Source organism: Canis lupus, chromosome 20 (genome assembly GCF_003254725.2).
Source record: "Canis lupus dingo isolate Sandy chromosome 20, ASM325472v2, whole genome shotgun sequence".
In the NCBI taxonomy this organism is placed as follows: Eukaryota; Metazoa; Chordata; class Mammalia; order Carnivora; family Canidae; genus Canis; species Canis lupus.
Window position 1 is genome coordinate 38,461,922 of NC_064262.1, and position 26,639 is coordinate 38,488,560.

At 51.1% G+C, this 26,639-nt stretch overlaps 1 protein-coding gene and 1 long non-coding RNA gene across 17 annotated transcripts in view; one reads left to right on the top strand and one right to left on the bottom strand.

Annotated features, from left to right (window-relative positions):
* Nucleotides 1-285: 285 nt before the first annotated feature.
* Nucleotides 286-26,639, bottom strand: part of DOCK3 (dedicator of cytokinesis 3) — a 508,844-nt gene continuing 482,490 nt past the window's right edge. For 10 of the 16 annotated variants that reach the window (XM_035702455.2, XM_035702450.2, XM_025456001.3 and 7 more), the window contains 15 exons: nt 25,487-25,591; nt 21,695-21,836; nt 20,304-20,470; nt 20,086-20,172; nt 19,445-19,624; nt 18,730-18,813; nt 18,490-18,606; nt 16,159-16,280; nt 14,759-14,897; nt 14,092-14,239; nt 9,984-10,102; nt 8,732-8,819; nt 4,786-4,908; nt 4,168-4,250; nt 286-3,370 (listed from right to left, as the gene is read on the bottom strand). In XM_035702455.2, the coding sequence (XP_035558348.2) occupies nt 2,861-3,370; nt 4,168-4,250; nt 4,786-4,908; nt 8,732-8,819; nt 9,984-10,102; nt 14,092-14,239; nt 14,759-14,897; nt 16,159-16,280; nt 18,490-18,606; nt 18,730-18,813; nt 19,445-19,624; nt 20,086-20,172; nt 20,304-20,470; nt 21,695-21,836; nt 25,487-25,591 (2,214 nt within the window). In that variant the 3' untranslated portion in view covers nt 286-2,860. The remainder of the gene's footprint in view (nt 3,371-4,167; nt 4,251-4,785; nt 4,909-8,731; nt 8,820-9,983; nt 10,103-14,091; nt 14,240-14,758; nt 14,898-16,158; nt 16,281-18,489; nt 18,607-18,729; nt 18,814-19,444; nt 19,625-20,085; nt 20,173-20,303; nt 20,471-21,694; nt 21,837-25,486; nt 25,592-26,639) is intronic. The other 6 variants (XM_035702452.2, XM_035702451.2, XM_035702449.2 and 3 more) reach the window with 6 other exon arrangements.
* Nucleotides 6,436-18,512, top strand: LOC112665850 (uncharacterized). Its single transcript, XR_003140577.3, has 4 exons — nt 6,436-6,861; nt 7,009-7,711; nt 8,295-8,464; nt 17,481-18,512. It is a non-coding gene; the product is annotated as an uncharacterized LOC112665850 (long non-coding RNA).

The following is a 26,639-nucleotide window of genomic DNA, read 5'->3' on the forward strand; positions in this document are numbered from 1 at the left end:
GGGGGAGCGCCTGGCCCGGTTGGGCGCTGCGGCTTGGGATCCGAGCCGGCCTCCCCGGGAGCGCTCGGGGCCCTGGCCGCCGGGGGCGCCTCGCGAGTAGGTCGGCCACTGGCGCTCGGAGGGGGCTTTCCTCGCCGGCTGCCTCCTTTCGAGTGCGAGGCTTGGCTGGCTGGCTCTGTGCTCGGTGCAGAGGTTCCTATGGGGCTACAGGGCTTGGAGCCCAGCAGCGGGGGTTGGAGAGGGGCACTTGGGCTGCTCCCATTCAGTGAATTCAGTGGGTCAGTATCAGGTATTCATCTTTAATTCATTTCACAGCAGTCAAGGGAGTGGGGAAAGGGGGAAAATCAAGTGGCAGATATTTACATCTAAAATTCACATTACTTGTTGGATTTAGAACATGCTACCACAATATATACAGTAAAATACCTCTTGGGACACTAGTACAAATTTTTTTTTTAACTTTGCTTTCTGGTACAGGTAAGATCATTTTTAAATCACTTTTTTTAAACATAAATACACAAAAGAAATGGTTAGAAGTTTTCTTATTTTAAATAAGCACAGAATGCCGGAGGTTAAAAACACATTTATAGGGCTGAATACCAATTGGACATCACACTCTATACATTTTTTGCTCAAATTCCTGTACAAATACACAGCATTCAAATAGGTATTTACAAATAAGCTTGAAAGAATGAAAATCAGTATTTCACAATCTTTTCAGAGGATTCTCATTTCTGACCTCCCACTTCCCCTCAGACTGGCGTTCTCCAACGAAAGGGATTTGGATTATGTCCTTTTCATCCAGTTAGGGAAAATGGAAAGGGAAAACACAAACCTAGTTCACCTTGCATAAAAAAGCAAGGCCAAAGCAACCCACACTCCCCTCCCTACTATCCTGTGCTACCAGGTGGAGAAGGTCGATGTTCTTATGTGATGACTGCCTTGTCCAGGGAGTGATGTTCAGAAGTGCCCTAAGATCTAAAGATGCCCTCCTACCTAAAACTCATACCCAGAGCTAGCCCCTGACCCTCTAACACTTGTGAACACCAGATGCTTCAGGCCTGCCCTCTGATGTTGAGGTTGCCATGACTGACCCACTCTGCCTGAAGCCAGCCTTACAGTATCAGAAAGGACCCACACTGGTGAGAAACACCCTCCAGATACCCTGAAGGTAAGCGGCCCTCCATCTTTCCCAATAAGTTACTTGCTGGTATTCCTGTTCAATAAGCTGGCGTTTGTTTAAAAGAGAACACCCTGACCGGCCTTGTCTGTTTGGAAAGAGGAACTGTGGGGAAGGGATGGGATCTAGGGCCCCAGGCCTGGCCACGGAGGTCAGGCCAGTAGAACTATGGGAGAACACACCTGCTCAACAAGGAGAAGGCCGCCTTGTGACCATCAAAGTTAGGAACTCAGGCAAATGAAAGAAAAATATTTTATCTGTAGGCTTTTTTTTTTTTTAGAGTAACTTAGAAGCACCCTGGTAAAATACTATTACCACCCCACCCTATCCCCCCAAATAATAAACCAAGAGGAAAATCAGTGCCCTGACCTGAAAAAGTTTCCTATAAAGATACCTCTGCACTCTGCCCAACAGACTGGGGAGGCTGGAGAAACTGCCTTCCTGCCCGCCCGGAACCCTGAGTGCTGGTCCCTAAGGGCCTGGAGCAAGGGGTGGGGGGGCGGGGACGACTGCACTTGGCCACTTGGGAGAGGATAATTCAACCTGCATGGCTCTCTGCTTCCAAAAGGAGGAGCTCCGTCCCACCCCCTTTACCCAGGAGCTTGCTGAACCTGACCAGGAGTCCTCAGGGCTGGAAGCCTGGCTGGGCAGCCAGCCCCACGGCTCAGAGGTAGTGCTGAAAATCCCTGATTCAGGAGCTGGATGACAGGCATTCTGGCCACTTCTGAAAGTTCAGAGGATTTCCGGCCCCTGCCACACCCTAGCCTCATTACTATGCCAGCTCTTTTCTCAACACTTGGCCTCCTGGGCCCTGGGGAGGAAGGTGGCTAGGGTCGTCCCTCTGGCTCCACACCCCTCCCACAAACCCCAGAGGGCAGAGAATCACCTTTGCAGATCCATTTGCCAAGGGGGCTCCTGCAGGACATGAGGTGTATTGAGAGTGGAAGTGAGCAAATGGTCAGAAATAAAAGTGATGGAGGGAAAAGTCCAAGGTAGAGTGGGAGGCAGGGCTGGCCCATGGAAGCCCGGCAGTGTGCCCTGGGCGTGCAGTTAGGCCAGGTCACATGCCTGAGCTGGCAGGATGGCCCAAGCAGCCCCTCAGTTGCACACTCCTGGACTCAAGACTGGGCAGGTGGGTAGGCATTTGTGCAAAACGGCTTGTAGCTCCCCTGTCCACCTGTGACGTGTAGTCCACGTGGTCCTTGCAATCCCTGAATACAACCATGAGCTCTTCTGTCCATGCAGCAACGGAAGAAGTCCCTAGTGCAATTTCCATTCTTCTGTGCATCTCTGCCCTGGAGGGAGGGCCTGGGCTCCTACCTCTGGGCCCCACAAAGCTGCAAAGCAATTCTGTCTGTGCAATATCTCCGAATAGCTCCACGTGGTCTGGAACTGCAGGAGGAAGAAAGCATCTACTGCACAAAGGAAAGAAAGGAAAACCCATAGAAATGGAAACGTAGAAAATGAAATAAAAAGAGAAGCCACAAGCCTTCATGCTGCTGCGGCCTCTGCACATGGCAACACACGAGTTCACGGCAGTAGAACGTAGACTCGGGGTGGTTCTCTCCTGAGTGCCAGGCCTCTCTGGCTCCCTGGCGGGGGGGACTTGCTTTTCCGACCTGGAGTGGTTGGGCAAGCTGCTCACTGAGGGCGGCATCATAGCCGCCCCCCACCCGCCCCTCACTGTTCCCCACGGCCGTGCTCCCATGCCATGCGGGCCTGCTCTTCCTTGGCACTCCCGGGGGGCAGCGAGGCTTTGCGGTGCAGGCCTCGAGGCCTGTCGGCATCTTCACGTAGCAGCACGCCCTCATCGTGCTCTAGGGCCGGCAGGCGGGTGTGGTAGGGCTTGGGGGGCAGCGCAGGCGGGTCCATGGGGTCCTGAGGGATGACGCACCCTGGGGCTGAGTGGCTTCGGCATGGCTGGGCCTTGATGGAGTCCAGGACGGCGGACTCGGAGAGGCTGTAGTGGACAGGGAGGTAGGGTGGCTCAAGATCTTCATCGGCGTTCCAGGCCTGGCTTGGCATGGAGTCCATGGTGTCGGTTCGAGGTGGGGCCTCCGAGGAGTGCCCAAAGTTACTCTCGCTCAGGGAGGACACGCCGCTGCTGGCACTGCCAGACAGTGTAGAGTTGCTGCCGTCCAGACCCGACTGGGGGCTGGTGGGGGAGGCCGGGATAGGGTGGAGAGGAGACTGCAAAGGAAAGGGTGGGCACGTTAGAACCCCTTCTCCAGGTGGGCTGGCTCCCGTGGGAAGAGAGGGCCAGGCACTTGTACACATCAGCTGTACACATGCATCTTTAGCAGCCATCCCCTGGCTCCCCCTGCCCCCAGCAAGCTAGTGGAGCCCCAGAATCAGCTGCATTTGTGTGAGCAAAAATGGCCCTGCCCTGGTTGCTAGGCACTTGTACCCTGTGGCTCTGGGGTGCTGACAAAAGGGCTGGGTCATCAGGCCATTGGGGACAGCAGAAAGAATCCTAGGGACCATGGGCCAGATGAATGTATTCTGCTGCTAAAATCTGTGACAGAGTCCATCTTTTCCAATGTGCAGAAAAATGAATGAGTTTTCACGAGGCTTTGCTGCCGCCTGCTTCTTGCTTTTGACTGGACTCTAGTTTAAAATGCTCTACCATCTACCACGGGCATATTTCTTTACTTCTTGAAGGGTAGTGTGCCGATAACCCACGGTGTCAGCAAGGAGCCCCTCCAGCCCCTCACTGCCCCTTGCCCATGCACTCTGTGCTCTGGGTCCCACGTGTTGCTGTCCCCAGGACCCTCTAACCTCCCTGTCCCTGTCGCTTTGGTTGCAGGACACATCAGTCATCTGCATCCCGAGCGTGGCTCTGGCTGCTCCCAGCTTCTGCCAGGTTGGGAGCTCTGGGACAGAGGAGCAGGGGAAGACTGCAGTTCTTTTTGTAGAGCCAGGTGATTCCAGAGGAGATGAGAAGATTCTTCTCACACCCTGGTGGGGCTGTTGCTTCAGTACATTACCTTGCGCAGAGTCCGGGCAGGCAGGGCTGGGGGGGTGTCACCCAGGGGGTGGTGGAAGGCGTCAAAGTGTAGGGAGTAATGACCTGCAAAGGGAACAGAACCAGAGCCTCAGCTGGGGCTCTTCTTGGGCTGTGTGCCAGCATATCCTGCTGAGCCAACTGGGCAGCCATAGGAAGAGGCTCCTGGGGACCCCTCAGTATTGAAGGCCACAGAAAAACCTTTTTTCACTGGAGTTCTCCGAAACAGGCTCCTGGAGTAAAAGACACCTGTGCCACACAAAAGGTCAAGAAAGTCGAGTATGTCAGAGCCCATGGAACGACGGGCCGCAAGCAACTGCAGCTCTCTGACAAGTTGGTAGGCAGCGGGCTCAGCACAGTCAGTTCCATGGTCTTCAGCCCCGCTGGCTGGGAAGGCATTACTGAGTTCACCTGTTGTACTCGGAAACCTCACTGACCCCAAAGCCCAGCAGGATCCTTCCTGTGGTTGGGATGTGTTTTCCTTTGCTGAGTCAGCCCAGAGAATGGCCCATCTTCTTAGTTTGGAGGGCTCTGCTGCCCTTGCCCCTGAGTAGAGTCTGTCCCAGGGACTATCTGGGGGACCCGCTGGAGGTCTTCTTACCATGCAGCAGGCTTCGGGGAGGCACTGGGGGGGCCAGGATGTGCCCCATGTGGGCAGACAGGAAGGGCTGGGCCTCTTGGGCTCCGCTATCCAGGCTCCAGCTGCTGGGGGCTGCTGGCACCGCTGAAGGGTGGAAACAGATGGCATGAAGGGAGGTTACTTCTTGAGCCATCCTCAGGGAGAAGCCTGTCCTACAGCCTATGGCTTCTCCAGGTGTCTGCTAGGTACCCAGCACATGTGAGAACGGCATGCCAGCCTCTAAAAATGCTGGCCAAGTGAGACACTGTGGCCCATGAAGGAGGGACAGAAGCTGCTTAAGAGGATGGCAACAGAGGGAACTGACATCTGAAGAGTACTCGGGGAGAAAGCTGAGAGGGCAGCAAGAATCAAACAGCAAGAATCTGCCTCTGGGACTTGCCAGGAGGAGGATAGAGAACAGAAGAAGTGAGCAAAGCAGAGTGGAACGGGCTGATGAGAGAATGCAGACATACAGCAGGCCATAGGGCTCCTCCCCAGAGCCAGGTCAGGGCTCTCCAACTGCCCTGGCCCAGTGGGAAAAGCAGGGAGCATGGTGGGTGGGAGCCAGAGACCACCCCTCCTAGAGCTAGTGCACGGATAGGGGGTGGGCAAGGGCTGTCTTCCAAGGTGCCTGTGGTAACAAACAAGCTGTGCTCATCTTACTACTTCTCTGCCTACTGACTGGGTTTGGGAAGCACAGGGGTTTTCAGGCAAGGACTAGTGTTCACTGTGCCTGCTGGAGGAAAGAGTATACAGCTCAAGAGCTGTGGCTCATGTCTGGCTGGACTGGCAGCTTCCAGAAGAAGGAGGACTATAGAGCCAAGGGTGCTTTTAGGCCTGCAGAGAGGCCCAGTTCCTGGCACCCACATGTCATGGATACAGGATAGAGTGGGCACTGGACAAGGGGAAACCAAGAGTGTCTACCTATGCTAAGGAAGGAGTTCAGTGCCAGAATGCTTCCCCTTCGTCCCCCAGCTATGGCTATGGTGAGTGACTTTGCAGGAAGGGAGACAAAAAGAGGAATGGCTGGAACTTGAACTCTGAGGGTGCTACTCTGCAGGATGTAAATCCTGTTGGCCAACAACTGGAGACCAGATCCCACTGACAAGAAATGTACCTTTTCTCTGATGGGGCCAGGCAAGCATAATATCCCTTTTGGGCTGTCAGCAGCAGCGAAGAAGCTCACAGTCCAGGCACCTAGGTGCTGGCTTTGTTCTGAGGCAGCTATAACTAAACTGTGCCTCAGGGGGCTGGGGTTTAGAGTCTCCATGCTCCAGGTACTGACTGGGGAAAGCTAGGGCCTGATGGGACCTAAGAGGTTCAGGAAGGGAAGGAGCTGGAATCTAGCCTTCAAGAAGGATGTGGCCAGGAGCAGTCGGGCCCACATAGTCTGGGGATAAGGTGGTGATGTCCTTTCTCTCTTTCCCCATGCTTCTGGAACTATAGTGGGCCTGCAGCAAAACACAAAGTAGAACTCCACTGTCTGAACAGCTTCAGTTCTCAGGACCATTCAGTGTCTTGGGATGGTTGATGGCTGGTGGTAGGAGGGAGGGAATGGTGGTGACCAGGTGGGCAGACCCTCAATTGTGACTAAAGAGAGCAAAGAATTCTGAGTCTGATGAGCACCACCAGGTAGATTCCACCATAAAGCCTCCTCAGGAAGCCAGGGGCACCGGAAGAACAGGACAGACCCATTCTCACATAGGCTTCCTCAAAATGGAGCAGGAGCTTCTGGGTCCTCAGCACTGAAGCTTTCTATCTCCAAAGAGAGAGGTTCCAAAGAAAGTCACCTAATGTCAGAAATTAAGAAGCTTGGGAGATGGGTATGGGCAGCTCCTCAAAGGGGTGCTAACAGTGCAAGACCTCACATGTACGTCTAGGCCCTGGAAGACCTGTGGGGCCATAGAAGTTCACCCACAAGAGCCAAAAGAAACCTGCAGGCAAGGGAGGCTATGGGGGAAGAAAGCTGGCAAGGCTGCAGTGCTTTACAAAGGGTGCCTGCTTGAGTCACTCCATGTGAACCAAAAGTCATCCAGTTCACCTTGTAGCCTGAGATTAGTGAGTAATGAGGCCTATGGACTTTTGCTATGTGGCACAAGTACACTGGGACTAGGGGAAAATCTAAGAAAGAGTGACTTAGCATGGGGGGGAGGCAATCCCTGCTGTGGCCTGGCCATTTCTCTCTCTCTCTGTTTCTGTTAACAGAGGTCCAGCACTAGCCTGAGGTCCCCACTGCACAGTCTACAGCCCTGAGGGCAGGCTTATCTGGGCTGGGAATCACTGGCAAAGAGAGATGACCACAAGTGAGAGGTGGAGTCCTTGTGGGACTCAGGATCCTGATGATAAGAATGGTGACAAGTATGTACAGCTCCTGCCCTGGAGGATCCAGGTAGAGACTTAGGGAGCTATTACTCTGGCCTGTGTGTTCCCACTAGGTAAATGTCTCATTTGCTGCCCTCGAAGTGCCGGCATTGTGGAGTGGATGTGCTTGCAGTGGGCTCAGACTCTTTCCTTCCCACACCTGGGAAGTGTCCAGCTTCTTGCTGCAGCCTGGTCTGAGGCCTGATGCTTTTCTGTGTCCAGCTGGTGTAGAGTCCTGGTCTGGCCACCAGCACCCATTTGAGCTCTGAGCCTGTCTGTGCTCTTGGCTAGCTGCCAGAGGGCTCCGCATCTCAGGTGAAGAAAAGGCACTGTGGATTTGGGCCGCTGAGGCACTCTGTAACAGGTGCAGGGTCCAGGTAGGCTGCATATTTCAGGGATGTGCCGCCTTGAGGCTAGGAAAGCATCTTCAGCCGGAATCTCCGTAGCCTTTATGGTTGAGCACCTGGTGCTGATGTCCACCAGCCACTGAGGCTGTGGACCTTGTGTCTGGTCTCCTTAAAGAAGACACAGAGGCCTGTCCTCAGTGGTGAGTAAGGAAGGAACAATGACAGTGGGGATAGCAGACAGCAGTTGGTGAGGAGGTGCAATGACAACATGACAGCTTTTTAAGGACAGGTTCTGATGGGACAGCAGGTAGTATACCCGGGGACTGAGTGTGCCCTACACTCCAACATATGGGGGAGAGAGAGGGGAAGCTACAGGGAGGGGGGCTGGTATGGGCCAGGTTCTGGGTGGCAGGTGTGCTAGCACAGTCCTCATAAAGGTATTGCTCTGGGTTAAAATGAACTCAGATCTCCTCATGTGAGGCTTTGGGCCAAGGTCCTGTGGGTCCAAGTCTGCTTCTTCCATCAGCTTGCTATGGCGGAACACCAGGTAAAAGTGCACTATCCACACAGCCTCTGTTCTATGGATTGCCCAGCCTCATGCCCAAGCTGATGGGCCTGCAATGTATAAGACGGACTCACAGCAGCCATTGGCCAGAGTGGTTACAGGAAGACTAGACTCAGAGTACCTGGGCCTCCCTTAGAAATGACTGTCTCTGGGAAATTCACTTTGCCATGTCTCTGGAAAATTCACTTTGCCATGGTCTGTCCTTCCCATTCTTCTAGGGGCTTGTTTGGCCCAGGCCTATTCTGGACAAGAAGGAGAGGTACCTGAGGGCCCAAGCTGAGAGTGACCAAAGGGGCCACAGGGCCGGCTGAGTTCTGAGGCTGGTTGGAAGGAGCCCAGAGGAGTGACTGCCCACAGCCTGAACACAGCAGCCTGAGTTTCCATAAAGGTGGGCTCAGGGCAGGTGGAAGCTGGAGCCTCTCTGAGGGTGGACCCTGGGGAGGGAGATCTATAAACTAACAGGATCAAAACTTAGCATCAAGCCAGACATCGGTTTAACAGTGAGCACAGGAGGTGATCAGGACTCTGGACAGACAGACAGGCCTGGGTGTTGAAGGATGGCACAGCCTTGGCCAGTTGGTGCTCAGGGACAAGAGTCAGACGCTCAGGATGGGAAAAGACATGGGGGGAGGCCCCCTGGGAAGGGGAACAATACCTTTTTCAGCCACAGACAGATTGGGATCACTGCAGGGTTTGCAGGATCCGACCACTTGCTGGAACAGGGCCCGCTGGAAATTTGGCAGCTGAGGGAAGGAGAGAAGTATCAAAGAGGGTGAAAACAACCAGTTATACCTTGGGGAGCAATGCTGTGGGCCCAAGAGCCAGGACATTTTAAGAGAAGACGGGGAAATCAAAGCAGTGGTAGGGTTCATGCTTGAGATGTGTTGAAAAGCTCAGGCCAGCCAAAAGAAGACTGTCCCTCGCTGTCTGGCTCTGAGTGCTGCTATGGCAACATTGGAGTCACCTCCCTACCATGCCTGGCTGGGCTCCAAGCTGTCTTGGGCATGGCCAAGAGAAAGGACATAGGCACGTGAAGGTGTCTACCGGCATCCCTCTGTCCTGCAGGGAGACCCACTGGCAGAAAAGGCTGAGGGACCCCTTGACCCCTCAGCAGTGGCAGACTTGGCCTCCTGAGGTCCTCACACAGGCCCAAGTCAGCACTGAGGGTAAGAAAAAAGGGCAGCACTCAAGCCGAGAAAGTCACGGACAGGACCCACTGTTCTGATGCACAGCTGCCAAGCAGGCCTGTTCCCTCTGCCTGGCGGGGCTGATCAGGCACAGAGAGGTACTGCTGAGCAACTCCTGGCACTCTGGAACTAGGTAACAGTTGCTTGGAGGTGACTCTCATGGACTCTGATAGAAGGGTAGGCAGGCTGGGTGGGGAAGGAGTTAATCTCCCACAGCTTCTGGTTCAAGACCTCTAGGTAGGGTGTCTGGAGGGCTGTGCAAACGGCATGGAATAGTCCCAGCAGCCAGTGAGGGGTTTCCGGTAGATGGATGGCCAGATGAAACAGGCAGAGTTTGCCCAAGTGAAGATGGCCTTTACACACACACACGGAGAAAGGCCATCCTCCAGACCCACATCTACCACTGCCTTCTAGGGACAGGAAAGAGCCAGTTTCCTCCACTAGAGGGAGGAGTCCAGGAGACAGGCAAGAAGGACAGATAGCTACACAGGCAACAGTGGCTCCACCACACCACCATTCTTCCCACAGTTGCTCTCCATCTGGCTTGCTGAGCCTCAGAGCCACTGTAGTCCCCATTCAGGGGCCCAGCAGCCTTCTGAGGGTCTCATGGCAGAACGAAGGAGGCACGGAAGACAATACAATAAGCCTAGCAGATGCAATGAGAAAAGCCCAGGCTGACGAACTTGCAGCAGAGGGCAGTCAGGAGTCTGTGTCTACTACCTGTCCATTCTCCAGAATGGCTGCTGGATACATGGCACTGCTTGGGCGGTCCCGGTGTGTGGGCAGCAGCAACATCATTTCCCGGGCGTGGCGGTACTTATCTGGCAGAGAGGGAGAGCCTGTAACCAAGTGAGAACAATCACGCACAGATGACAAGCCACAGATGAAGGGCCCAGCAGGCAAGCATCCTTGGGGCCAGGGAACCAGGGTAGATGTCCCCTCGCAGCTGGGGTGAGGATGAGCTCAGCAAGCACAGGAGGAATGAAGCAGAGCCTGCTGGTGAGATGGGGGGTAGGGGTGCTGAACCTGACGTTCCGGCGGAGGTGGTGATGCAGGCCCACTGACAGAGCCCCTTCACCATGCTCAGAGGCAGGAGAACTGAGGACTGGAGCCAGGCCCCAAAGGGCCCCCTGCATCCAGCACTCTTGGGAGATGGATGTGGCCTGGATCTGGGCTCTCTCAGGGGGCCCAGGCATGGGCACAGGCCGGCTTGCAATGGAGTCATCACACAGAGACAGACACTCAGATAACATAGTGGTACAGTTCTTGTTTGATACACTGTGTCTCCATACACTTACCTTCTCCAGACACCATTGGCCCTGTTCTCAGCTGGCTCCCTAGCACCTTTTCCCAGAGGCTTCTCCTTCCCAGATTCCAGGCCCCCAGAGCCTGGTCTCTGCTTTGCTGGCCATCCTACTGCAGCCCCAGAGCCAGACTGGCAGGAGCTCCAGAGCCCTGCACACAGGTGGCTCTCTGGGGTTTCTCACTCTGAGACTTCCCTTCAGTGAACTTGGGAGTCATGGAGCTAGGCTGAGGGTTGTGGGCCTTTAACCCAAGGCTCTTGAGTTGACTTGGTTCACGCTTTTCTCTTGTGAGGTTTCTGTGGTGACCTCTGGCCCGAGGGGCTGTTACAGAGGTCAGACCACCCTAGATTTGTGGCCCAGTTTCCATCAATGCAGGCCATAGCTACAGGCCCAGAAACCTGCTAGCCCATGGTCCTTGAGGGGACCTTCCACAGAAACAGATCATAACTTGCTGGCTTTCCTTGGGAATGGATAATTGAGAAGGCCCTCCACATGTGTACCACTCATTCTGCCAGACACCAGCACATCCATGAGAAACTGGCTGCCTCTGGCTGGCTCAGGTGATTGAAACCCTTCCGTGGCATGCCCTCTGTGAAGCTGGTGAGCTCATGAGCTCCAACTGAGAGGTGAAGCTGGAACTCTGGAGGTGCTATGTCTCTGAGACCCAGGGTCCCTGAGTGTGCAGGGCACACACTGTCAGGGCACAACTATAAAAGGTCTCTCTAGTCAGCCTGCCCCAGGAGTCCTTGAGATAGCCCTCCTGTACTCATTTTAGACCAAGAAGATGAGGCATAAATTCTTTGCAGAAGTCAATATAATAATAATCAGTGGCTGTTTAGAGAACAATAGAAAAGAGCTCCTAATCCCACTGATTTCTATAGTGCCTTCCCACCAAGAAACTGAATGCTCCCTGAACCCTGCCAGCCACAGCTCTGGACAGGGCTTCCCTCCACTTAATGTGCTCAGAAAGAGATGTGTGCCTTTTCACCAATTCAGTTACATATGACTTCTACTGACACCCATCCTACACTAGGCATGTATCTGGCACATGACATACTGCCTCACTGGGGCTGACTATGGTCCTTGACCTTGCAGAGCTCACTGCCTGCTTATCAGGCCAACCTCAGATCTGCATACTCAATGTCCTGATACGTGTTGGGGGTGTTAGGATGGAGGGATGGAAGCCTGCAGGCCCTGGGTGCTCTGCAGAGGATCTGAAACCGTGTGATGGGGGCCTCTCTGGTACTATAACAAAGGGGTGCTCTGTGCTACGGCTGCTTTTCAACTCTACCATCTACTTCTCTCCCACTGCTCTCAGCCCTGGGAAGCCAATCCCATGGGAGCAGAGAGTGATGGATACTTTTTGTGAATATATTTAAACATCACAAGAACTTTTTTGTCACAGGACTTCTGCACTACTTGAGCTGTGGTCTGGGTAAACCCAAAGGAAGCTAAGTCCCAGCACGACTGAGTTATTTAAAGAGGATCAGAATCCCCCTTTCCTGGGATCCCTGGGTGGCGCAGCGGTTTGGCGCCTGCCTTTGGCCCAGGGCGCGATCCTGGAGATCCGGGATCGAATCCCACGCCGGGCTCCCGGTGCATGGAGCCTGCTTCTCCCTCTGCCTATGTCTCTGCCTCTCTCTCTCTCTCTCTCTCTCTGTGTGACTATCATAAAAAAAAAAAAAAAAAAAAAAAAATTCCCCCTTTCCTAACCCCAATTAGTCTTTTCACCACTAGAGGGAGCTACCTACTTACAGAGTTTAGAGTGTGCCTTCCACGCCTTCTGGAAGGTTTCCAAATCAACAGGGACCACAGCAGAGAGTATCAATAGGCTTGGCAAGGAAGACCACTGGTGTCATGACCACTCCTGGGTGTGGAGGAAGTACTTCCAATGCCAAATACCCTCCAGAACACCTTCTCCTTCAAGGCCTTCCCTTCCACCCATAACACCAGAAACAGAGTGGACTGCTTTCTTCCTTCTGGGCCCCCAGAGCATCTCCACTGCATCTCCCACATTTATCTGACAATATCAGCTTCCTCTGTGATGTCTAGTCTAGGTCTTCTCTCTATCCTCTCTCATAGGGCCCACCGCTGGTAGGTTACATACAGGGCCCATGGTTTCCTCCATATTGGCCTGCACATGGATTGCATGGATGGTGTAGCCTGAAGTGAATCCTGCTCTTTCTTAGTTGCCTCTGCCATCATCACCATACCCTGCCAAGTTCCATTTAACCTCTCTGTTTACTTTGTGTTTAATGTCTACTCCAGAAACGGAAAGGCCTTCTGTAAACCTTTCTCTGTGATATTCTGGAGTTTGATCCTGGTGATAGCTTGCCTCCAGAGATGGCAACCATCAATGCCTTCCCTCCAAAACACAAATGCCACTCCTCACATGAAGAGATGGAGTCTCCTTCCCCACCCTGGTATCTAGGTTGGCCTTAGTGACTTGACCAGACAACAGAATGTGGCAAAAGGGACATTCTGGGATTTCCAAGCCTAGGTAATAAGAAGCCTTGCAGCTTCTGCCTAGGTATCTTGGAATGCTTGCTCCGAGAAAATTCAGCTGCATGTTGTGAGAAGCCCAAGCCAGGGTGAAAGGCCCTAAGTAGGGACTCAGGTCAGTAGCCCCAGCTGAGCTCCCAGGTAACAGTTACCATCAGCTGTGTGAGTGAGCCATCCATCCTGGATGTCCAGCCTAGTTGAACCTTTAGATGACTCTAGCCCTAGGTGACATCTGACTGTAGGCTCATGAGAGACTGCAAGCCTGGCAGCAATAGCCAGTAGTGACTGGCCGGTGAGCTCTGACCACTCTCTTCTGTTGCCATCCCGCACAGTCATTCCGGGAAGCACTAGTTACTACAGCCAAGTATACCATTCTACCACAAATGCTTCTGTCTAAATGGACAGAGAATCAAATTTCACTGTGAGAACTAGGATCAGACTTTGAAAAAGATGCTTGCTCCCAGAGAACAATATTTTTTGCCAAATGATAAGAAGTCGGGCAATAACTGGCAAAGTACATGGCTTTTCACAGAGCTTTTTACATCTCTCCTGATTAAGCCTTTCTCAATTGAACAAGGTCTTTTTGATTGTTGTTACTTTTTAGAATAACATTTTTCAGGGTTAAATTTAGTCCTCAAATTGAGTTTTCACACTGTGCATTCACATTCTATTCCTCAAGACAAGACTCACTGTTGCCTTCACTTTGATTTTTATTCTTGCAAACATTTCAATGGAAAAGAACTGAGCTTTCTCATGGACTGTGTATCCTCTTACTGAGGTGGAGATGTGACAGCGGGCCACCTCTGTGGCAGCACAGCAACATCCACTGCTCAGAGCAGGGCCTGGAGCCAGCCAGAGAGAGAGCCAGGGCTAGGAACCCTTGAGTCCTTAGTGCTCAAAGGGGAGCATTCTCTAAGTCCCAGGGCCACTTTCAAAGACAGAGCCACAGATGAGAGGAGGACAGGTGGGGCTCATGAGGCCCTCTCCTCTCCCTTCTGCAAGCAGCGCCCTGCCCTCCTTACCTCGGGCACTGGAAGGGGCAGAGGTAATCATCTGGGATGGTGCTGAGTGAGTGGAACTCAGGCTGGAGGAAGAAGGGCTTGCCTGGGACGAGGACAGAACAGAGACGTTGGTGACTGAGCCCTGGTACCTGGGGTTGGGATACGCGAGCTGCAAAGGGAGAAAAATCAGCAGGATAGAGGTCTCAATGGCCAGGATTGTAGGGCTGACCCAGAGTTGGCTTCTTCATGCCATGAGGTGCCAAGACCCGGTGTCTGATGCAATACCCTAGGTCTGATGGAGGCCAGGTTAATGGCTGGCACTAAGGGTCACCCACACCACCCATGGAGCAGGGTTGTTGGGTTGACTTTAGTGATGGTGCCCACTGAGGATGCAGGACTTAGCCGTCAGGAATGCCAAGGAAGGAGGGCAATTTGGTGGAGGACCTCTCCCATGGGATCTCTAAGAGCAACCAGGACTGAAGCTAGATTTCCTTCTTGGGAAATAAAGCCTGGGAACTGTGACATGGGATGGTGTGGAGGGAAGGCAGTTTTACTGGCTCTGGGTGTTCTAAATTCAGAAACTAGAAAACTAGGCAGTGATGCCAGTGCTCAGATCAAATCAGCCAGTAGAGAGGTGAGTCCTCCAGATATGGTGCCCTGGCCCATTCTCTTTGGACAGCTCTGGTACCTGCATATGATGGTATAGGTCCTCGGGAGCCTCGCCCATGGAGCTGTCACCCAGCATCACCACGTTTCCCGCTTCACTAGATGCGTGTGAGGAGAGAGAGGATGATGAATGGCGGCCTGTGCCCATCAAGTTCATGGGGCTGTGAACAAGAGTGGTAAATAGGGAGGAGTCAGGCCTGGAGCTGAGAAACCTTGCTAGGTGGTAGGAGGACAGTGTAAGGGGATGTGTGAAACAATCACCTCGAGCCTCAGCCACCAGTGGCCTGGAGGGTTTCATACCTAATACTTATGCCTATCTAAGGTTTGGAGCAGTTGTGAGCCCAACCTGCTGCTCAGGGTTCCCCTGGTGTGGGAGGGCCAATAGTAGGCTGGCAATATCTCCACCTGGAGTTAAATGGTTTATGGCCACTCAGTCTGATAATAACAGCAATTTCTCAGGAGGATTGAAAATGATATGCTGAATCAGGTCAAGGATTCCAGGTCCCCTTGCTATGGGGTGTTAGTCTGAGCCAGCAGCCACCCCCTGCTGGGATTTGCTCCTAGGCCAGGAGCATCTTCCTGGAATGGGCAAGCTATTAAATAGCTGGTTGGCAACCATCTATTGGCTTTTTTACATGTGTGGTCACAGGCTTGCTAGTACTCTCCTCTATCAACAGTAGGCAGCCCCTCATTCATTCCTTCCATCTCCTTTATGGAGGCCCAGTCTGTGCTGATTGACTGTTTATGCTGCAAAACAAACCCAAGAGTGAGGGGCTCCTCTCCCTGGCTCCTCCTCTGAGCTGGCCTTCCTGCCCTGGAAACTTGGAGTATCTCCAATTGAGCCCAGACAGACCAGGACTCCTGAGTTCAGAGTAGCTACACCTTGATGTGTTTCTACTTTACCATGTGCTTTTCTCCCTTAAACCGCCTAGTGATCTTCATTCCCCTTGGGATCAGGTCCAAAGGCCTGAATAAACGTGGCCCATTTAGAGCTGGAACTGTCCCCCTTCCATGTTCTGGAATCCTGCATTACAGCCACGAGGCTCTGCTGGTGGGGATGACCAGGCTGGCTTATTTACTTCCTGAGGCATTTGCATGTGTCTGTCTCTTTCCCAGATCCTGTTTCATCACCCTCCTAACCTCAGCTCATTTCTGCCTCACAGACTTCTACTTATCCCTCTAGACTTACCCCAAATGCCCCCTCCTCTGTGGTCTCATGATATCATGCACACTCCTTTGTCACCCAGAATGACTGGATGTGAGCGTGGGTCCTGTGGCAAGAGCTGTGTGTTTGCTGTGTGCCATGAGTAAGACAGTATGTGAGCAAGTACACACACCTACTATTTCAGACTTCCTAGCTCTGACCTTTGACATCCAGACTTCCCTCTGTCGAGGGGACCCTCCCCAGCCCTAAGGCCATACCTGTGCCGGTGGGTCATCTTGATGTTCTCAGGGCTCATGGGACTATGGGATGCTAGGACATTTCCCCGTGGGGTGCTGGTGCCTGAACATGCAGGACTTAGCTTGTCCAAACCCGGAAACTCCTGTTGAGAAATGAATGCCCCTTCATCAGAGTAAAGAATGAGTAAGTAATTAAGGGGTGAGTGGGTAGAGTGTGGGCTGGTGGTAAAAATATAAAAGAAAAAGAATCTGATACTGTTGGTTGAACCTGAACTGCTGACTACTTTTGGGCAATGGCCCCTTCATGACTAAAACACCCTTCTAATGGCACTGGAGTCTAAACCAGAGGCCAGGAGGCCCTGGGTTAGTCCCACTAAGAGAATGCATCTGGAAGAAGCTGACATTGCTCTGAGTTCATAGGAGTGTGTTAACAGGCATTCTCAGGACAGAATAAGAGTAATAAGAGCTGGGAGCAGGAGAGGAAGAGTTGATTATCAGCTGTCAGACAGTGGGCACCTTTTACAGAAGTTGGGTTTCTTGGATTGTTAAATGGTTCGGCTCTTAGGGACCTGGGTTAAGTTGCCTATGACACAGTCTATGGGAAGATAGGATCCCAAATCCTGATATTTGTCCCTGAAAAAACAGTACAGTTCTATTTTGGCATGATTAAATTCTTATTAAGTAGATAGACATCTTAGCAGAAATTTTTGAACCCAAACCCTCCTGGGTAACACACATTGGTCTGTGTTCCTATCTGTGACTCTGGAGAAACAAAGCACTACTGTCTAAATTCCTTCAATCCTTCACAATCCGTGGGTCATAAGTCCTACTGGGGATGTTTCTGAGATTGACCTGAAGAAGCAGCTGGTTTTCCAACCCCCTCCTGCCACAACATGGTGAAATATAAAAAACAAGGGCAAACTGGAAAAACACCTGCACGTGTTTCCTGGTGACTCTGATGTATGCAGGTGAGTATTTTCTGATTTTTGCTGCAGTGACCCAACAGTCTTGCATGGCAGAGAACATTTCTCACCCCATTGGCCAGGCTCCAGTCTGCCTGGGTCACCTGCTGTGATGTGGAAGTTTGCACACAGTAGAGACCAGCCAAGAATGAGAGTTCATGGAATACCCACCAGATTCGGTGCTATTACCCAGTTCTTTACTAAATGGACATCTTAATTTTAAGGGGGAAACACTTCCTCTGCATGTTTCACCCTGAAATACTATGACAGAATCCTTACAAAAAGGACAAATTTCAGGCTCTGGAAAATGTACCCATTTGTCAAACTACAGACAAACTTCTTTTTCTCTTTTTACATTTCATGCTATCTATACCTGTGCAGGAATGGCTGGGGGCCTGAGATCACCAGAACCTCTACCATCAAGAACAAGGCAGGTCAACCCCAACAGGTCAGGTCCACTGAATCTGAATGGTTCAGCTTCCCCCAGCCCAGTGATCATCCCTGAATAAGGAACTCTTGTTTTTGATGGCCTTGCCCTACACTGAACAGCTACTTCCCTTGCCACAGTACCTGGGTTCACACCCCTTGAGATCTGGCAGCCAACCTGTTCAGCAGATAAGTTTTTCTAGAAAACACTTGGGAGTGTTTTGAAAATGGTTGAAAATGGGGTAAGAGTATGTAAACAGGGGGCTCAAGACCACTGAACTCTAGTCCTGGAATACAGGCTCTTCTTTTGCCTGTGTGAATCATTCCTCAGGCCAAACCCTGCTACGGAGGCCTAAGAGCCAGGTTAGAGTCAGGGAGAGCTTCTGGAGCCTGGGCCCACCCTAGGTTTTGTCAGATGTGAGTCTGGGTTACCAGACATGTTGGAGGAAGAGGGATGGACAGACAGAAAGTAGGTAGAATTTGGGAAAGGTAAAGAGAAGGAAGAGGGATGGGGGAAGAGAAGGAAGAGGGATGGGGGAGGAGATGGCATGCAGATGGCGAGGGAAAGATGGGAAAGAGGGAGATGGGGAGAGAGGGCTGGCTCAGGCTATGCCTTACCTCTGCAGGGTCTTGGGATGAAAAATATCTCCAAAGAGATATCTACGTGTGGGCCTTATACTTTAGCTCTTTTCTTTCTCATATGAAAATCTCTCGTCACCAACACAGTATCTTGAAAAATGTTCTTTCCCTTGAATCTGACTCCTCCTCAGGGAGGGGAGTGAATGAGGGGATCCTGGGCATCCTTCCCCTGGATAGAGCACTCACCTCTGCCTCCTGCCCCTCTGTGGTGGGAACAGCTTTCTTTCACATTCCCCGCCCCTCTCCCCTTCCTTTGGCTTGTGGCACTCTGCAGGAAATGACACCCTTTTCTACTGCAGCAGGGGCATGACAGGGATCAGCTTACATGGTAGAGACTGGCACGCATCATCTGGAACTGATCAATCAGCTTCTTATGCAGGGGGCGCATCTCTGGGTGCACAAACTTCTCGTGAACTGCCAGCCCAACTCCAAGGACGTGGACCTATTAGGGTGACAGACAAGGACACTCTGCAAGCCAAGGGGGTAGCCCTTGAGAACTACAGGCATCCTGTGGTACATAGCTGTTCCCTTCTGGCCACTGGCCTCTAAGCTCTGCAAGACATACCTGCTCCTGCATGAGCTCCTTGAGCTGAGTAATTTTCTCTGCATCTCCTGGGTGCTTGGTGATATAATCTTTATCAAAGAAAGCCTGTGAAAGGAAAGGCTAAGTCAGGAAGACTCTTTTCAGGACTACCACTTACAGGAGGTCTGGGAAGCCTGAGTGTAAAGTGCCTCTTGAAAGGCAGATCCTCCCCCCTCAAAGGTATACACACCATCTCTAGTCTGGCCTGCTTGAACCTCCTGCAATCACAGGTGTGTTTTTTGTACCTAAGAAGGACTGAAGGTAGCCAAATAATTTAATCCTGGAGGGCTGGTCCCAGTCCCTCAGGGAGCCTGGATGGCCTGCGTGGGGCAGGCAGGGCTTGTGGTCAGGGTGTGGGACCACTCTCTTAGCCACACACAACTTGCTTCTTGTGAAGGGCTGAGCTCCAGGGCTCCTCTTGGAGGCCACTTAACACCTTCCATAATCAGACAGATTACCCATCTGTCAGAGTTCAGAGAATAAAAAAGAAGAGAAGGCCCCCTGGGAGAGCCAGGCCACAGAAAAAGGGAGTGGTAGGGAACTTAAAAGCCTTACCCCTGGACCATCCTCAGTCAACTGAGGCACAGTGAGGAGAGGGCTAGTTGGGAAAGCTGTCTTAGGAGGTTGGAGTCTCAAGAAGAGGCACCCAACCCACCTTCCCAGCAAGATCATGGGTTTGGTCCAGGACCTAGCTCACCTCTTGGTAGCGTGCAATGCCCCCATTGACAGCTGCATCGATGACACCATTCAGGCACATGCTGAGCAGGTTGATGTTGCCATGCACCTGTTTGTGTTGATACTGGCTGATGAGGGCCCGTAGCTCCTGGTTCTTATTCTCAACCACTTGGATGGCATTCTCCAGAGGACTTACCTCCACCTGAGGGCACACAGCATACAGTGTCATCTCAGGTACAATGACAACCCTTCCCTTAGCATAGTCCTAAGAGCAGTGGTGATCTAAGACCAGTGGTGCTGATTCCCACCCTTGTTCCTGTGGATTTAAGATTCCTTGACCTCTTTTGAATTTTTTCTTCTGATCTGTAGGTACTTAGAAGTACAGTAAATAGTGAAGAGCACCAGTTCTGAAGTCTGAGAGCTCTGGCTTCCTGAACCTCGGAGAATAGTTTCCACATATGTAAACTGGGAGATTAAAAATACTTGCTGCCTAGGGATGTTATGAGGATTCAAAGAGAGAAGGTGTACAGAGCTGCTGGCATAGGATTGGCTTGTGGCAGCCCAAGCCAGGCAGGTGGCTGAAGCTCGCTTTCTGTCTTCAGTCCTTAAAGGAAGGTCCCCAAAGCCAGGGCTGAGGGTCAGCACATCTGAAACATATCTCACCAATTCCCTCCTCTCCACTTCGAACCACCGAGAGATGCCGGGCAAGCTGTGGGTGAGGGTCAATGTGGTGCGCTCGATCCACAGGCTCTGTAAGGAGGGCACAGGCGGGTACAGGCCATTAAGCAATTTTTGCCGTGCCTGCCTGCCTGCCTGAAGGATGAGACACTGATGAGATTCCAAGAAAGTGGGGCTTGCCCGGCTTTCCTAGAGTTGTTCACCTTGAATTCATTCTCCTTGTCCTTGGGGCCTTTGTGAAAAGGCCTGTCGTACCGGAACTTCCTCACATTGTTGACACGGTAGAAGCTCTTGACGCGATCTGGGACCCTATCCATCTGCAGGACATCCACATAATCTGGAATGGGTGTCACTGCGTAGATCTGCAAGTCTGGGCAGGAAGTAAAGGGGAAACCCAGGCTTGCCAGAAAAATGGATCTGAGTACTCATCCCCGTTATCCCCTAAAGGAGAAGAGAATACCACAGCCCCTGTCCCCTACTGGTGGCAGCAGATGCATCTCAAGGGCCAGATGAAACCCAAGTGCAGTTAGACCAAACCTCCCTATCTGTATCCTCTTCCTGCTCTAGCACTGCGTCTCCTGAGCACCAGCCAACATGAGATGTCAATAGCCAAGAAAAAATGGAAAGGGGTCAGGAGAATGCAGGTGCCCACCCTGCAGGAGCAAGAAAGTTGCAAGGGCCAGGGCCTGCCCACTGTAGGTAAACTGTATTTCCTGAAGAAGAATCTTTTAATAACAGTACTTTTTGGGGGATCCCTGGGTGGCGCAGAGGTTTGGCGCCTGCCTTTGGCCCAGGGCGCGATCCGGAGACCCGGGATTGAATCCCACGTCGGGCTCCCGGTGCATGGAGCCTGCTTCTCCCTCTGCCTGTGTCTCTGCCTCTCTCTCTCTCTGTGTGTGACTATCATAAATAAATAAAAATAAAAAAAAAACAGTACTTTTTGGGGTCTTTGTGGAGAGATATCATGGGAGTCCACCTGCTCTCCCATCTCTGGAACAAGCCTGTACAGTCATCATGACTGTCATGAGGTCTCCAAGGAAGCTATGTGAAGGGGAGGAGGGAAAGGCTAGTGTTTGCAACCAGACTTCCAAGTGCCACTAAAACCACAGGCACTCCCCATCGCCTTCCCGACTCCCTCCACATCCACTCCCAATGCTGTACCTCAGTCCTCCTCACAAAGACAAGGCATAATAACAGATGCACATAGAAGCAGGGCACAGAAGTGGTGGTTATCCCTGTGGTAAGAGCCTTGGTGGACCCTAAATCATCCTGTTATGTGACTGTTCCTAGATGCCTAGACAGGTCCTTCACAGGGCAAGGTAGGGACTAAGGTAATGGTAGCAGTGAACCTCAGGGATAAAGGTCCCCCTGAAGCTCTACTTAGGCACTCCATGGCTAAGGGCATGCCATGGCTGCCTCTGTGAGGCATGAGGGCCCTCCTACATGTGGGTTCAGTGATGAGGACACACTCTATTCAGGACGTATGGGTAATCTAGTCTGTAAGGCCAACAACACAGCAGAGACACAGCTGACTGGGTGGGCCTCACCTCCCAGGATCCCAAAATGCCATCCCCCACCAAGCATCAAAAGATACACTGGGCATCACACTGCAGGATGGCATCGTCAGGGTGGTTGGGGTGCTGCATGGCAACAGCCTGTGGGAACTCGCTGAGCATCCTCTGCTGGAAGGCCTCCAGCCTCTCGTAGTCATGGCCTCGGCACACGTATTCTTTGTTCTGCCACAAACAAGAGAACATGCTCTATGCCTTGCCTCCAGTCTCCTGCCTCCACATGGCTGTCATCAGCTACTCACATCACAAGCATGTCCTAGGAGCTCCTGTGATAGGCATAGCAGTCAGTCCCTGCCCTAGGGGAAGCGATGATCAGAAGGAGGGGGACAGACAAAGGTAGACTTGCACTGTGATGTGGCAACCTGGAGGCAGGGCACAGGCTGTGGGAAGCTTGGAGGAGGGAGGGTATCTTACCCAGGAAGGGATTGAGGTGGGGGGGGGCGGATTTTAGAAAAAGTCACGCCTGAAGGGAGTACTGAAAGGCCCAACTGGGTCAGCTCTAAGAGAGAAGTGGGGAAGGGCACTCTGTGTGGGTACAGTGACAACCAGGGCCTGCTTTGGAAGGACTACTTTTATTAGCTGGGAAAACAGTCTAAATATCGCCCAGTGTTCAGTAGGTATTCAACAATTACTCATTGCACTGGCAATAAATTCCTTTGCAATTACATCAGCAGAACAAACTGTTAGGACATCATCCTAACTACACATTTCTTAAAACCTTGTGTTACATCATATTTGGTTTGAGTTAGGTCTCAGTTTCTCTCCTGGTGGGCTGATGACATGACAAGGCGCCCTCAATCCTGATGCTCTGCCTACCTCACAGCTGGTCACGCATGAGTGAGTGGAAAACTCGTTCAGACCTCTGGTGACATGGGTCTGCCTGCCTAGCTGCCTCACTAGATTCACTTTGACAAAGTGGCATCAGGCATGGCAACCCCTCCTCTTGGCATATTTTCAGAGGAAGAGAGACAGAAAGGTCCATAGGGCCAGCCATATACTTACCGGTACGGGGATGATCACTGGCCAGGCCTTGGAGGACCTTAAATTTTTTTGGAATAGAACCTCTGCCCCCTTTTCACTTCCCCTCTTACTATGGGAGAACTCAGCTAAGGCTGGGCCACATGTCTGGATGGATCAGAATGAAAATACCAGAAGAGAAGTCAAGGTCAGGAGGAGCAGGCTGGCCTCTCTGGTGGAACACACCAACAGTCAAAGGACAAGAGACATTTCTAAGTCCCTTGCCTGATAAGCAGAACTAACAAAGAAGATAATGATAAAGAACTGGTCTTTTCATATCAACTTGCAAATGTACTATCCTTACCAGTATTTATTCATGGGTCAAATGAAGAGAAATAGAAATTCCCCCAAGAAGGGAGGGCTGGATGTTTTCCTGACTCTGAGCAGATTAGTAGATAATCTCGCTTTGTGAAGCGAGAGAGGCAGATGGTCCAGAGAAACCAAGCTGACAGAGCCAAAGTAATAGATGGCCTATGTGTTCAAAGGAGGTGAGGGAGTGGCCTAGCTTTCTGGGGAAGACTCAGCAGGAGGAAGGCACATAGCATCGACCTTGAGGCTCGTTGTTGGTTTCAAGTTTGCCTGCATAATCTTCATGTGAGACAGATCTGGCTGCCATTGCTTTGTACTTGGTCCTTGCCATCTACCAGGCAAAACAGCTACCTCCACTGGGACTTATTCCATTTGCCAAAGATTAACTGAGCAGCTGCAGTAAGGGAAGGCAGCATGTGGCTAGGCCAGGCAGATCTGTATGCATGAAACATAGCTCCTAGGAACTGCACCTTGTGTGGAGATGGTGATGGACTGAAGTGTGACGTTTCCTAATACCCACTGCTATTTTTCCTCCATTACTGGCACCACTGAACATTCAGACCGTTGTTTCCAAGCATTATTTGGATGGGCCAGATGCATGCTCTGCATGTCGTGAAACACCGAGATGCCCTGTGACATGAGCATGTGGGGTGGAAGCCAGGGAAAACTATGATGGAGACCTCTGTTTGGCAGAGACAGAAATGAGGATACCAGGGCCCGATTTTGTAACATCCAAAATAATGATGTTTGATTGATGATGATTTTAAGAGTAAAATCTGGTTTTGATATACAAATTATGGGACCGAACAACGAGAATAAAATGACAATAAAGCATAATTTTCAAAGACAAAATGAGAAAGAAGTTATAAGGCCAGAATCATTAGTTTGTCTAAGGACTTTCTAGAGATGCTTTTGGTTTCTGATTCTTGTGTGATTCCTTCTTTCCCTTCCGCTGACCTCTACTCCCATTGCTTTTGCATGACCTAAGCTTGTGGGGGCAATAAGGATGCCACTTCTGAAATGCCTGAGGTGGATGGTCCCTAGAGAGTGAACAAGTCCAGTTCCCCTGAGGAGACCCTTTAACTAATTAATTAATTAATTTAAGGGAGACATTAAGGGCACCTGACCGGGGATCCCTGGGTGGCTCAGTGGTTTAGCACCTGCCTTCGACCCAGGGCGTGATCCTGGAGTCCCGGGATTGAGTCCTGTGTTGGGACTGCATGGGGCCTGCTTCTTCCTCTGCCTCTCTCTCTATGTGTCTCTCATGAATAAATAAATAAAATCTTAAAAAAAAAAAAGGGCACCTGACCTGTAATGTGAGATCAAGCTCATCGCTGATCACTGGCTAAAGCAATTTCTCTGATAAGACAGGATCTCAAACATATCAAAGTGATTCTATGAACTTTCCCAACTGCTTTTTGAGAATTGCAGACACAGAACTTTAGTAATATATTGGAACTGGGGACATTCAGAGCTAGCCCTAGTTCTCAAGAGCCCTAAGGCCCTTTCATCAGCACAGCTTCATTTTTTTTTAAAGATTTTATTTATTCATTCATGAGAGACATGGATAGAGAGAGAGAGAGAGGCAGAGACACAGGCAGAGGGAGAAGCAGGCTCCACACAGGGAGCCCGACATGGGATTCAATCCTGGGACTCCAGGATCATGCCCTGGGCCAAAGGCAGATGCTTAACTGCTGAGCTACCCAGGGATCCCCATCAGTACAGCTTCATTTAGGCCACCTGAGAACACTCAATCCCTCTGGGCTACAGCCTACAAGCCTCCGACTGCTCCTGGAGCCTCTGGCTTTTGTGGAATAAAGAAGAAAATTACAACTGTTCAGCTAGTGTCAGTCCATCTATCCTCAGTCATTCCTTCCACTCTGTTGGTGTACCCAGCTCAGACTTCCAGGGAATGATGGGGAGAAATGGCTTTTACCCTCCTGGGCCAGAGATCTGGCTGCTTAGAAAAGGCTTTCCATAACTAGATCCCCTCTGGCAGCTCCGACAAATTCTCTGAAATCAACAGGTTCTCCATCCTGGCTGCATAGCCTATAGTACAGCCAGAGGGAGAACCATTATCTTAAATGACAAACCAAGAGGCCATCCTACTATTGAGGTCAAGGCTGTATTGGTATCCTATCTGGCTGAGAATGGTCACAATGGAGGATTCCAGGCACTGGAACTTGAAGTTGGAAGGTTTCTAGACATACCTTATGGGACATTCTCAGACTTGGTCATTTCCTAAAGGAATAGGTTTTGGTAAGAAAATCACCCTTATATATTCCAGGTTGCTACAAAATAGTACAGCAGAGTAAAAGTCTAAAGTTGGCAGCCAGTCCAGTCAAACAAAGTCAAATGCCTTTTGTTCACTAGTTAGTCCTTCAAAAAATAGTATTCAGTAGAATAGGGAAAAAGGTTTAAAAAAAAACCCAGTTGTAAATGAATTATGTGTAAAATATAAGTTCTTGTGACTACCTCAATGGACTCACCCGAAGAAAGAAAGGAAACTTCCTGCCATAGAAGCCGACCCGAAAGAACTCGGGTTCTAGGCGTTGCTGCTCCATGATGTTGTCATAGTAGCTGGCCTCCATTTTCTGTGAATGAAAAAGGCAGTTGCCTTCAGGCTGGCCTGACTGCTAGTGGTGTCCAAAGCAAGTTCTCCCAGGCCCAAGAAGACATTATCTTTTGGAAACAGAACATGGCAACTCAGACTGTGTAAGAAGTGAGCCCTTTACCATGATCAGCCTCTTCTCAGGTGGCAGCATGATGGCAGAAGCAGACCTCCTCCTTCATCATCTTCTGACAGTGGGGTGGGGACAGTGGCTGAGTGTCCTACCCAGTGTGACCCAGTGTGTAGACCCAACCCCACACAGATCCAGGCTTCTTGGTCTTTCAGGGGCACATGTTTAACATGGACTTCCCCCAGGGATTTCTGGTTTTGGTTGACACTCATTACACACAAGTTGACTTCTGGCTGGTGTTAGTTATAGGTGGTTGGTTAATAGCTCTTCTCAGCACCACTTTCCATCAGTCCAGCTGCATTGCTCTTGTCCATCTATCATCTGACTGACAAGGCTAACAGTCATAGTGAGAAAGTCTCAGTTGCCAGTATCACTGGTACTGTTCCAATTTAGGGGATCTTAAACTTTAAAAATTCAACGAATATCCATGATATCTGGCATTACCAAGGTGAGTATATTTCTTAGTACTGGCTGACCTGGCTTTACATTCAGAAAAACTTGCTGAATTTTGACTAGGAAGGTAGCTCTAGTGCACTCAATCAAGCCAGCTTGCTGGAGAGCAGTGGCCGTCAAAGACCAGTCAAGAAGCTACTTCTAGAGAACCCCATTTGTTATATAGACCCCAATCCCTACCTGGAGCAGGAAACATGGCAGAGCTACCACACGGACTGGGTGGAGGAGGATGGTGAGCTGAGACTGCCGACTTCTCTCTGCTAATGAAGTCTGTAGCTGCTTTGACTCATAATCCAGCACTAACAACCAGGAAAATTTGGGGAGACCTTCAAAGTCCATGGGACATTTCACTTAATTTTTGAATATTTTGCATCAAAGAATGGAGTAAGAACAAGGTGCTTGAAAGTGACCACAAGCCAAAGCAGAAAAAGATCTTATAAAGTTTTCA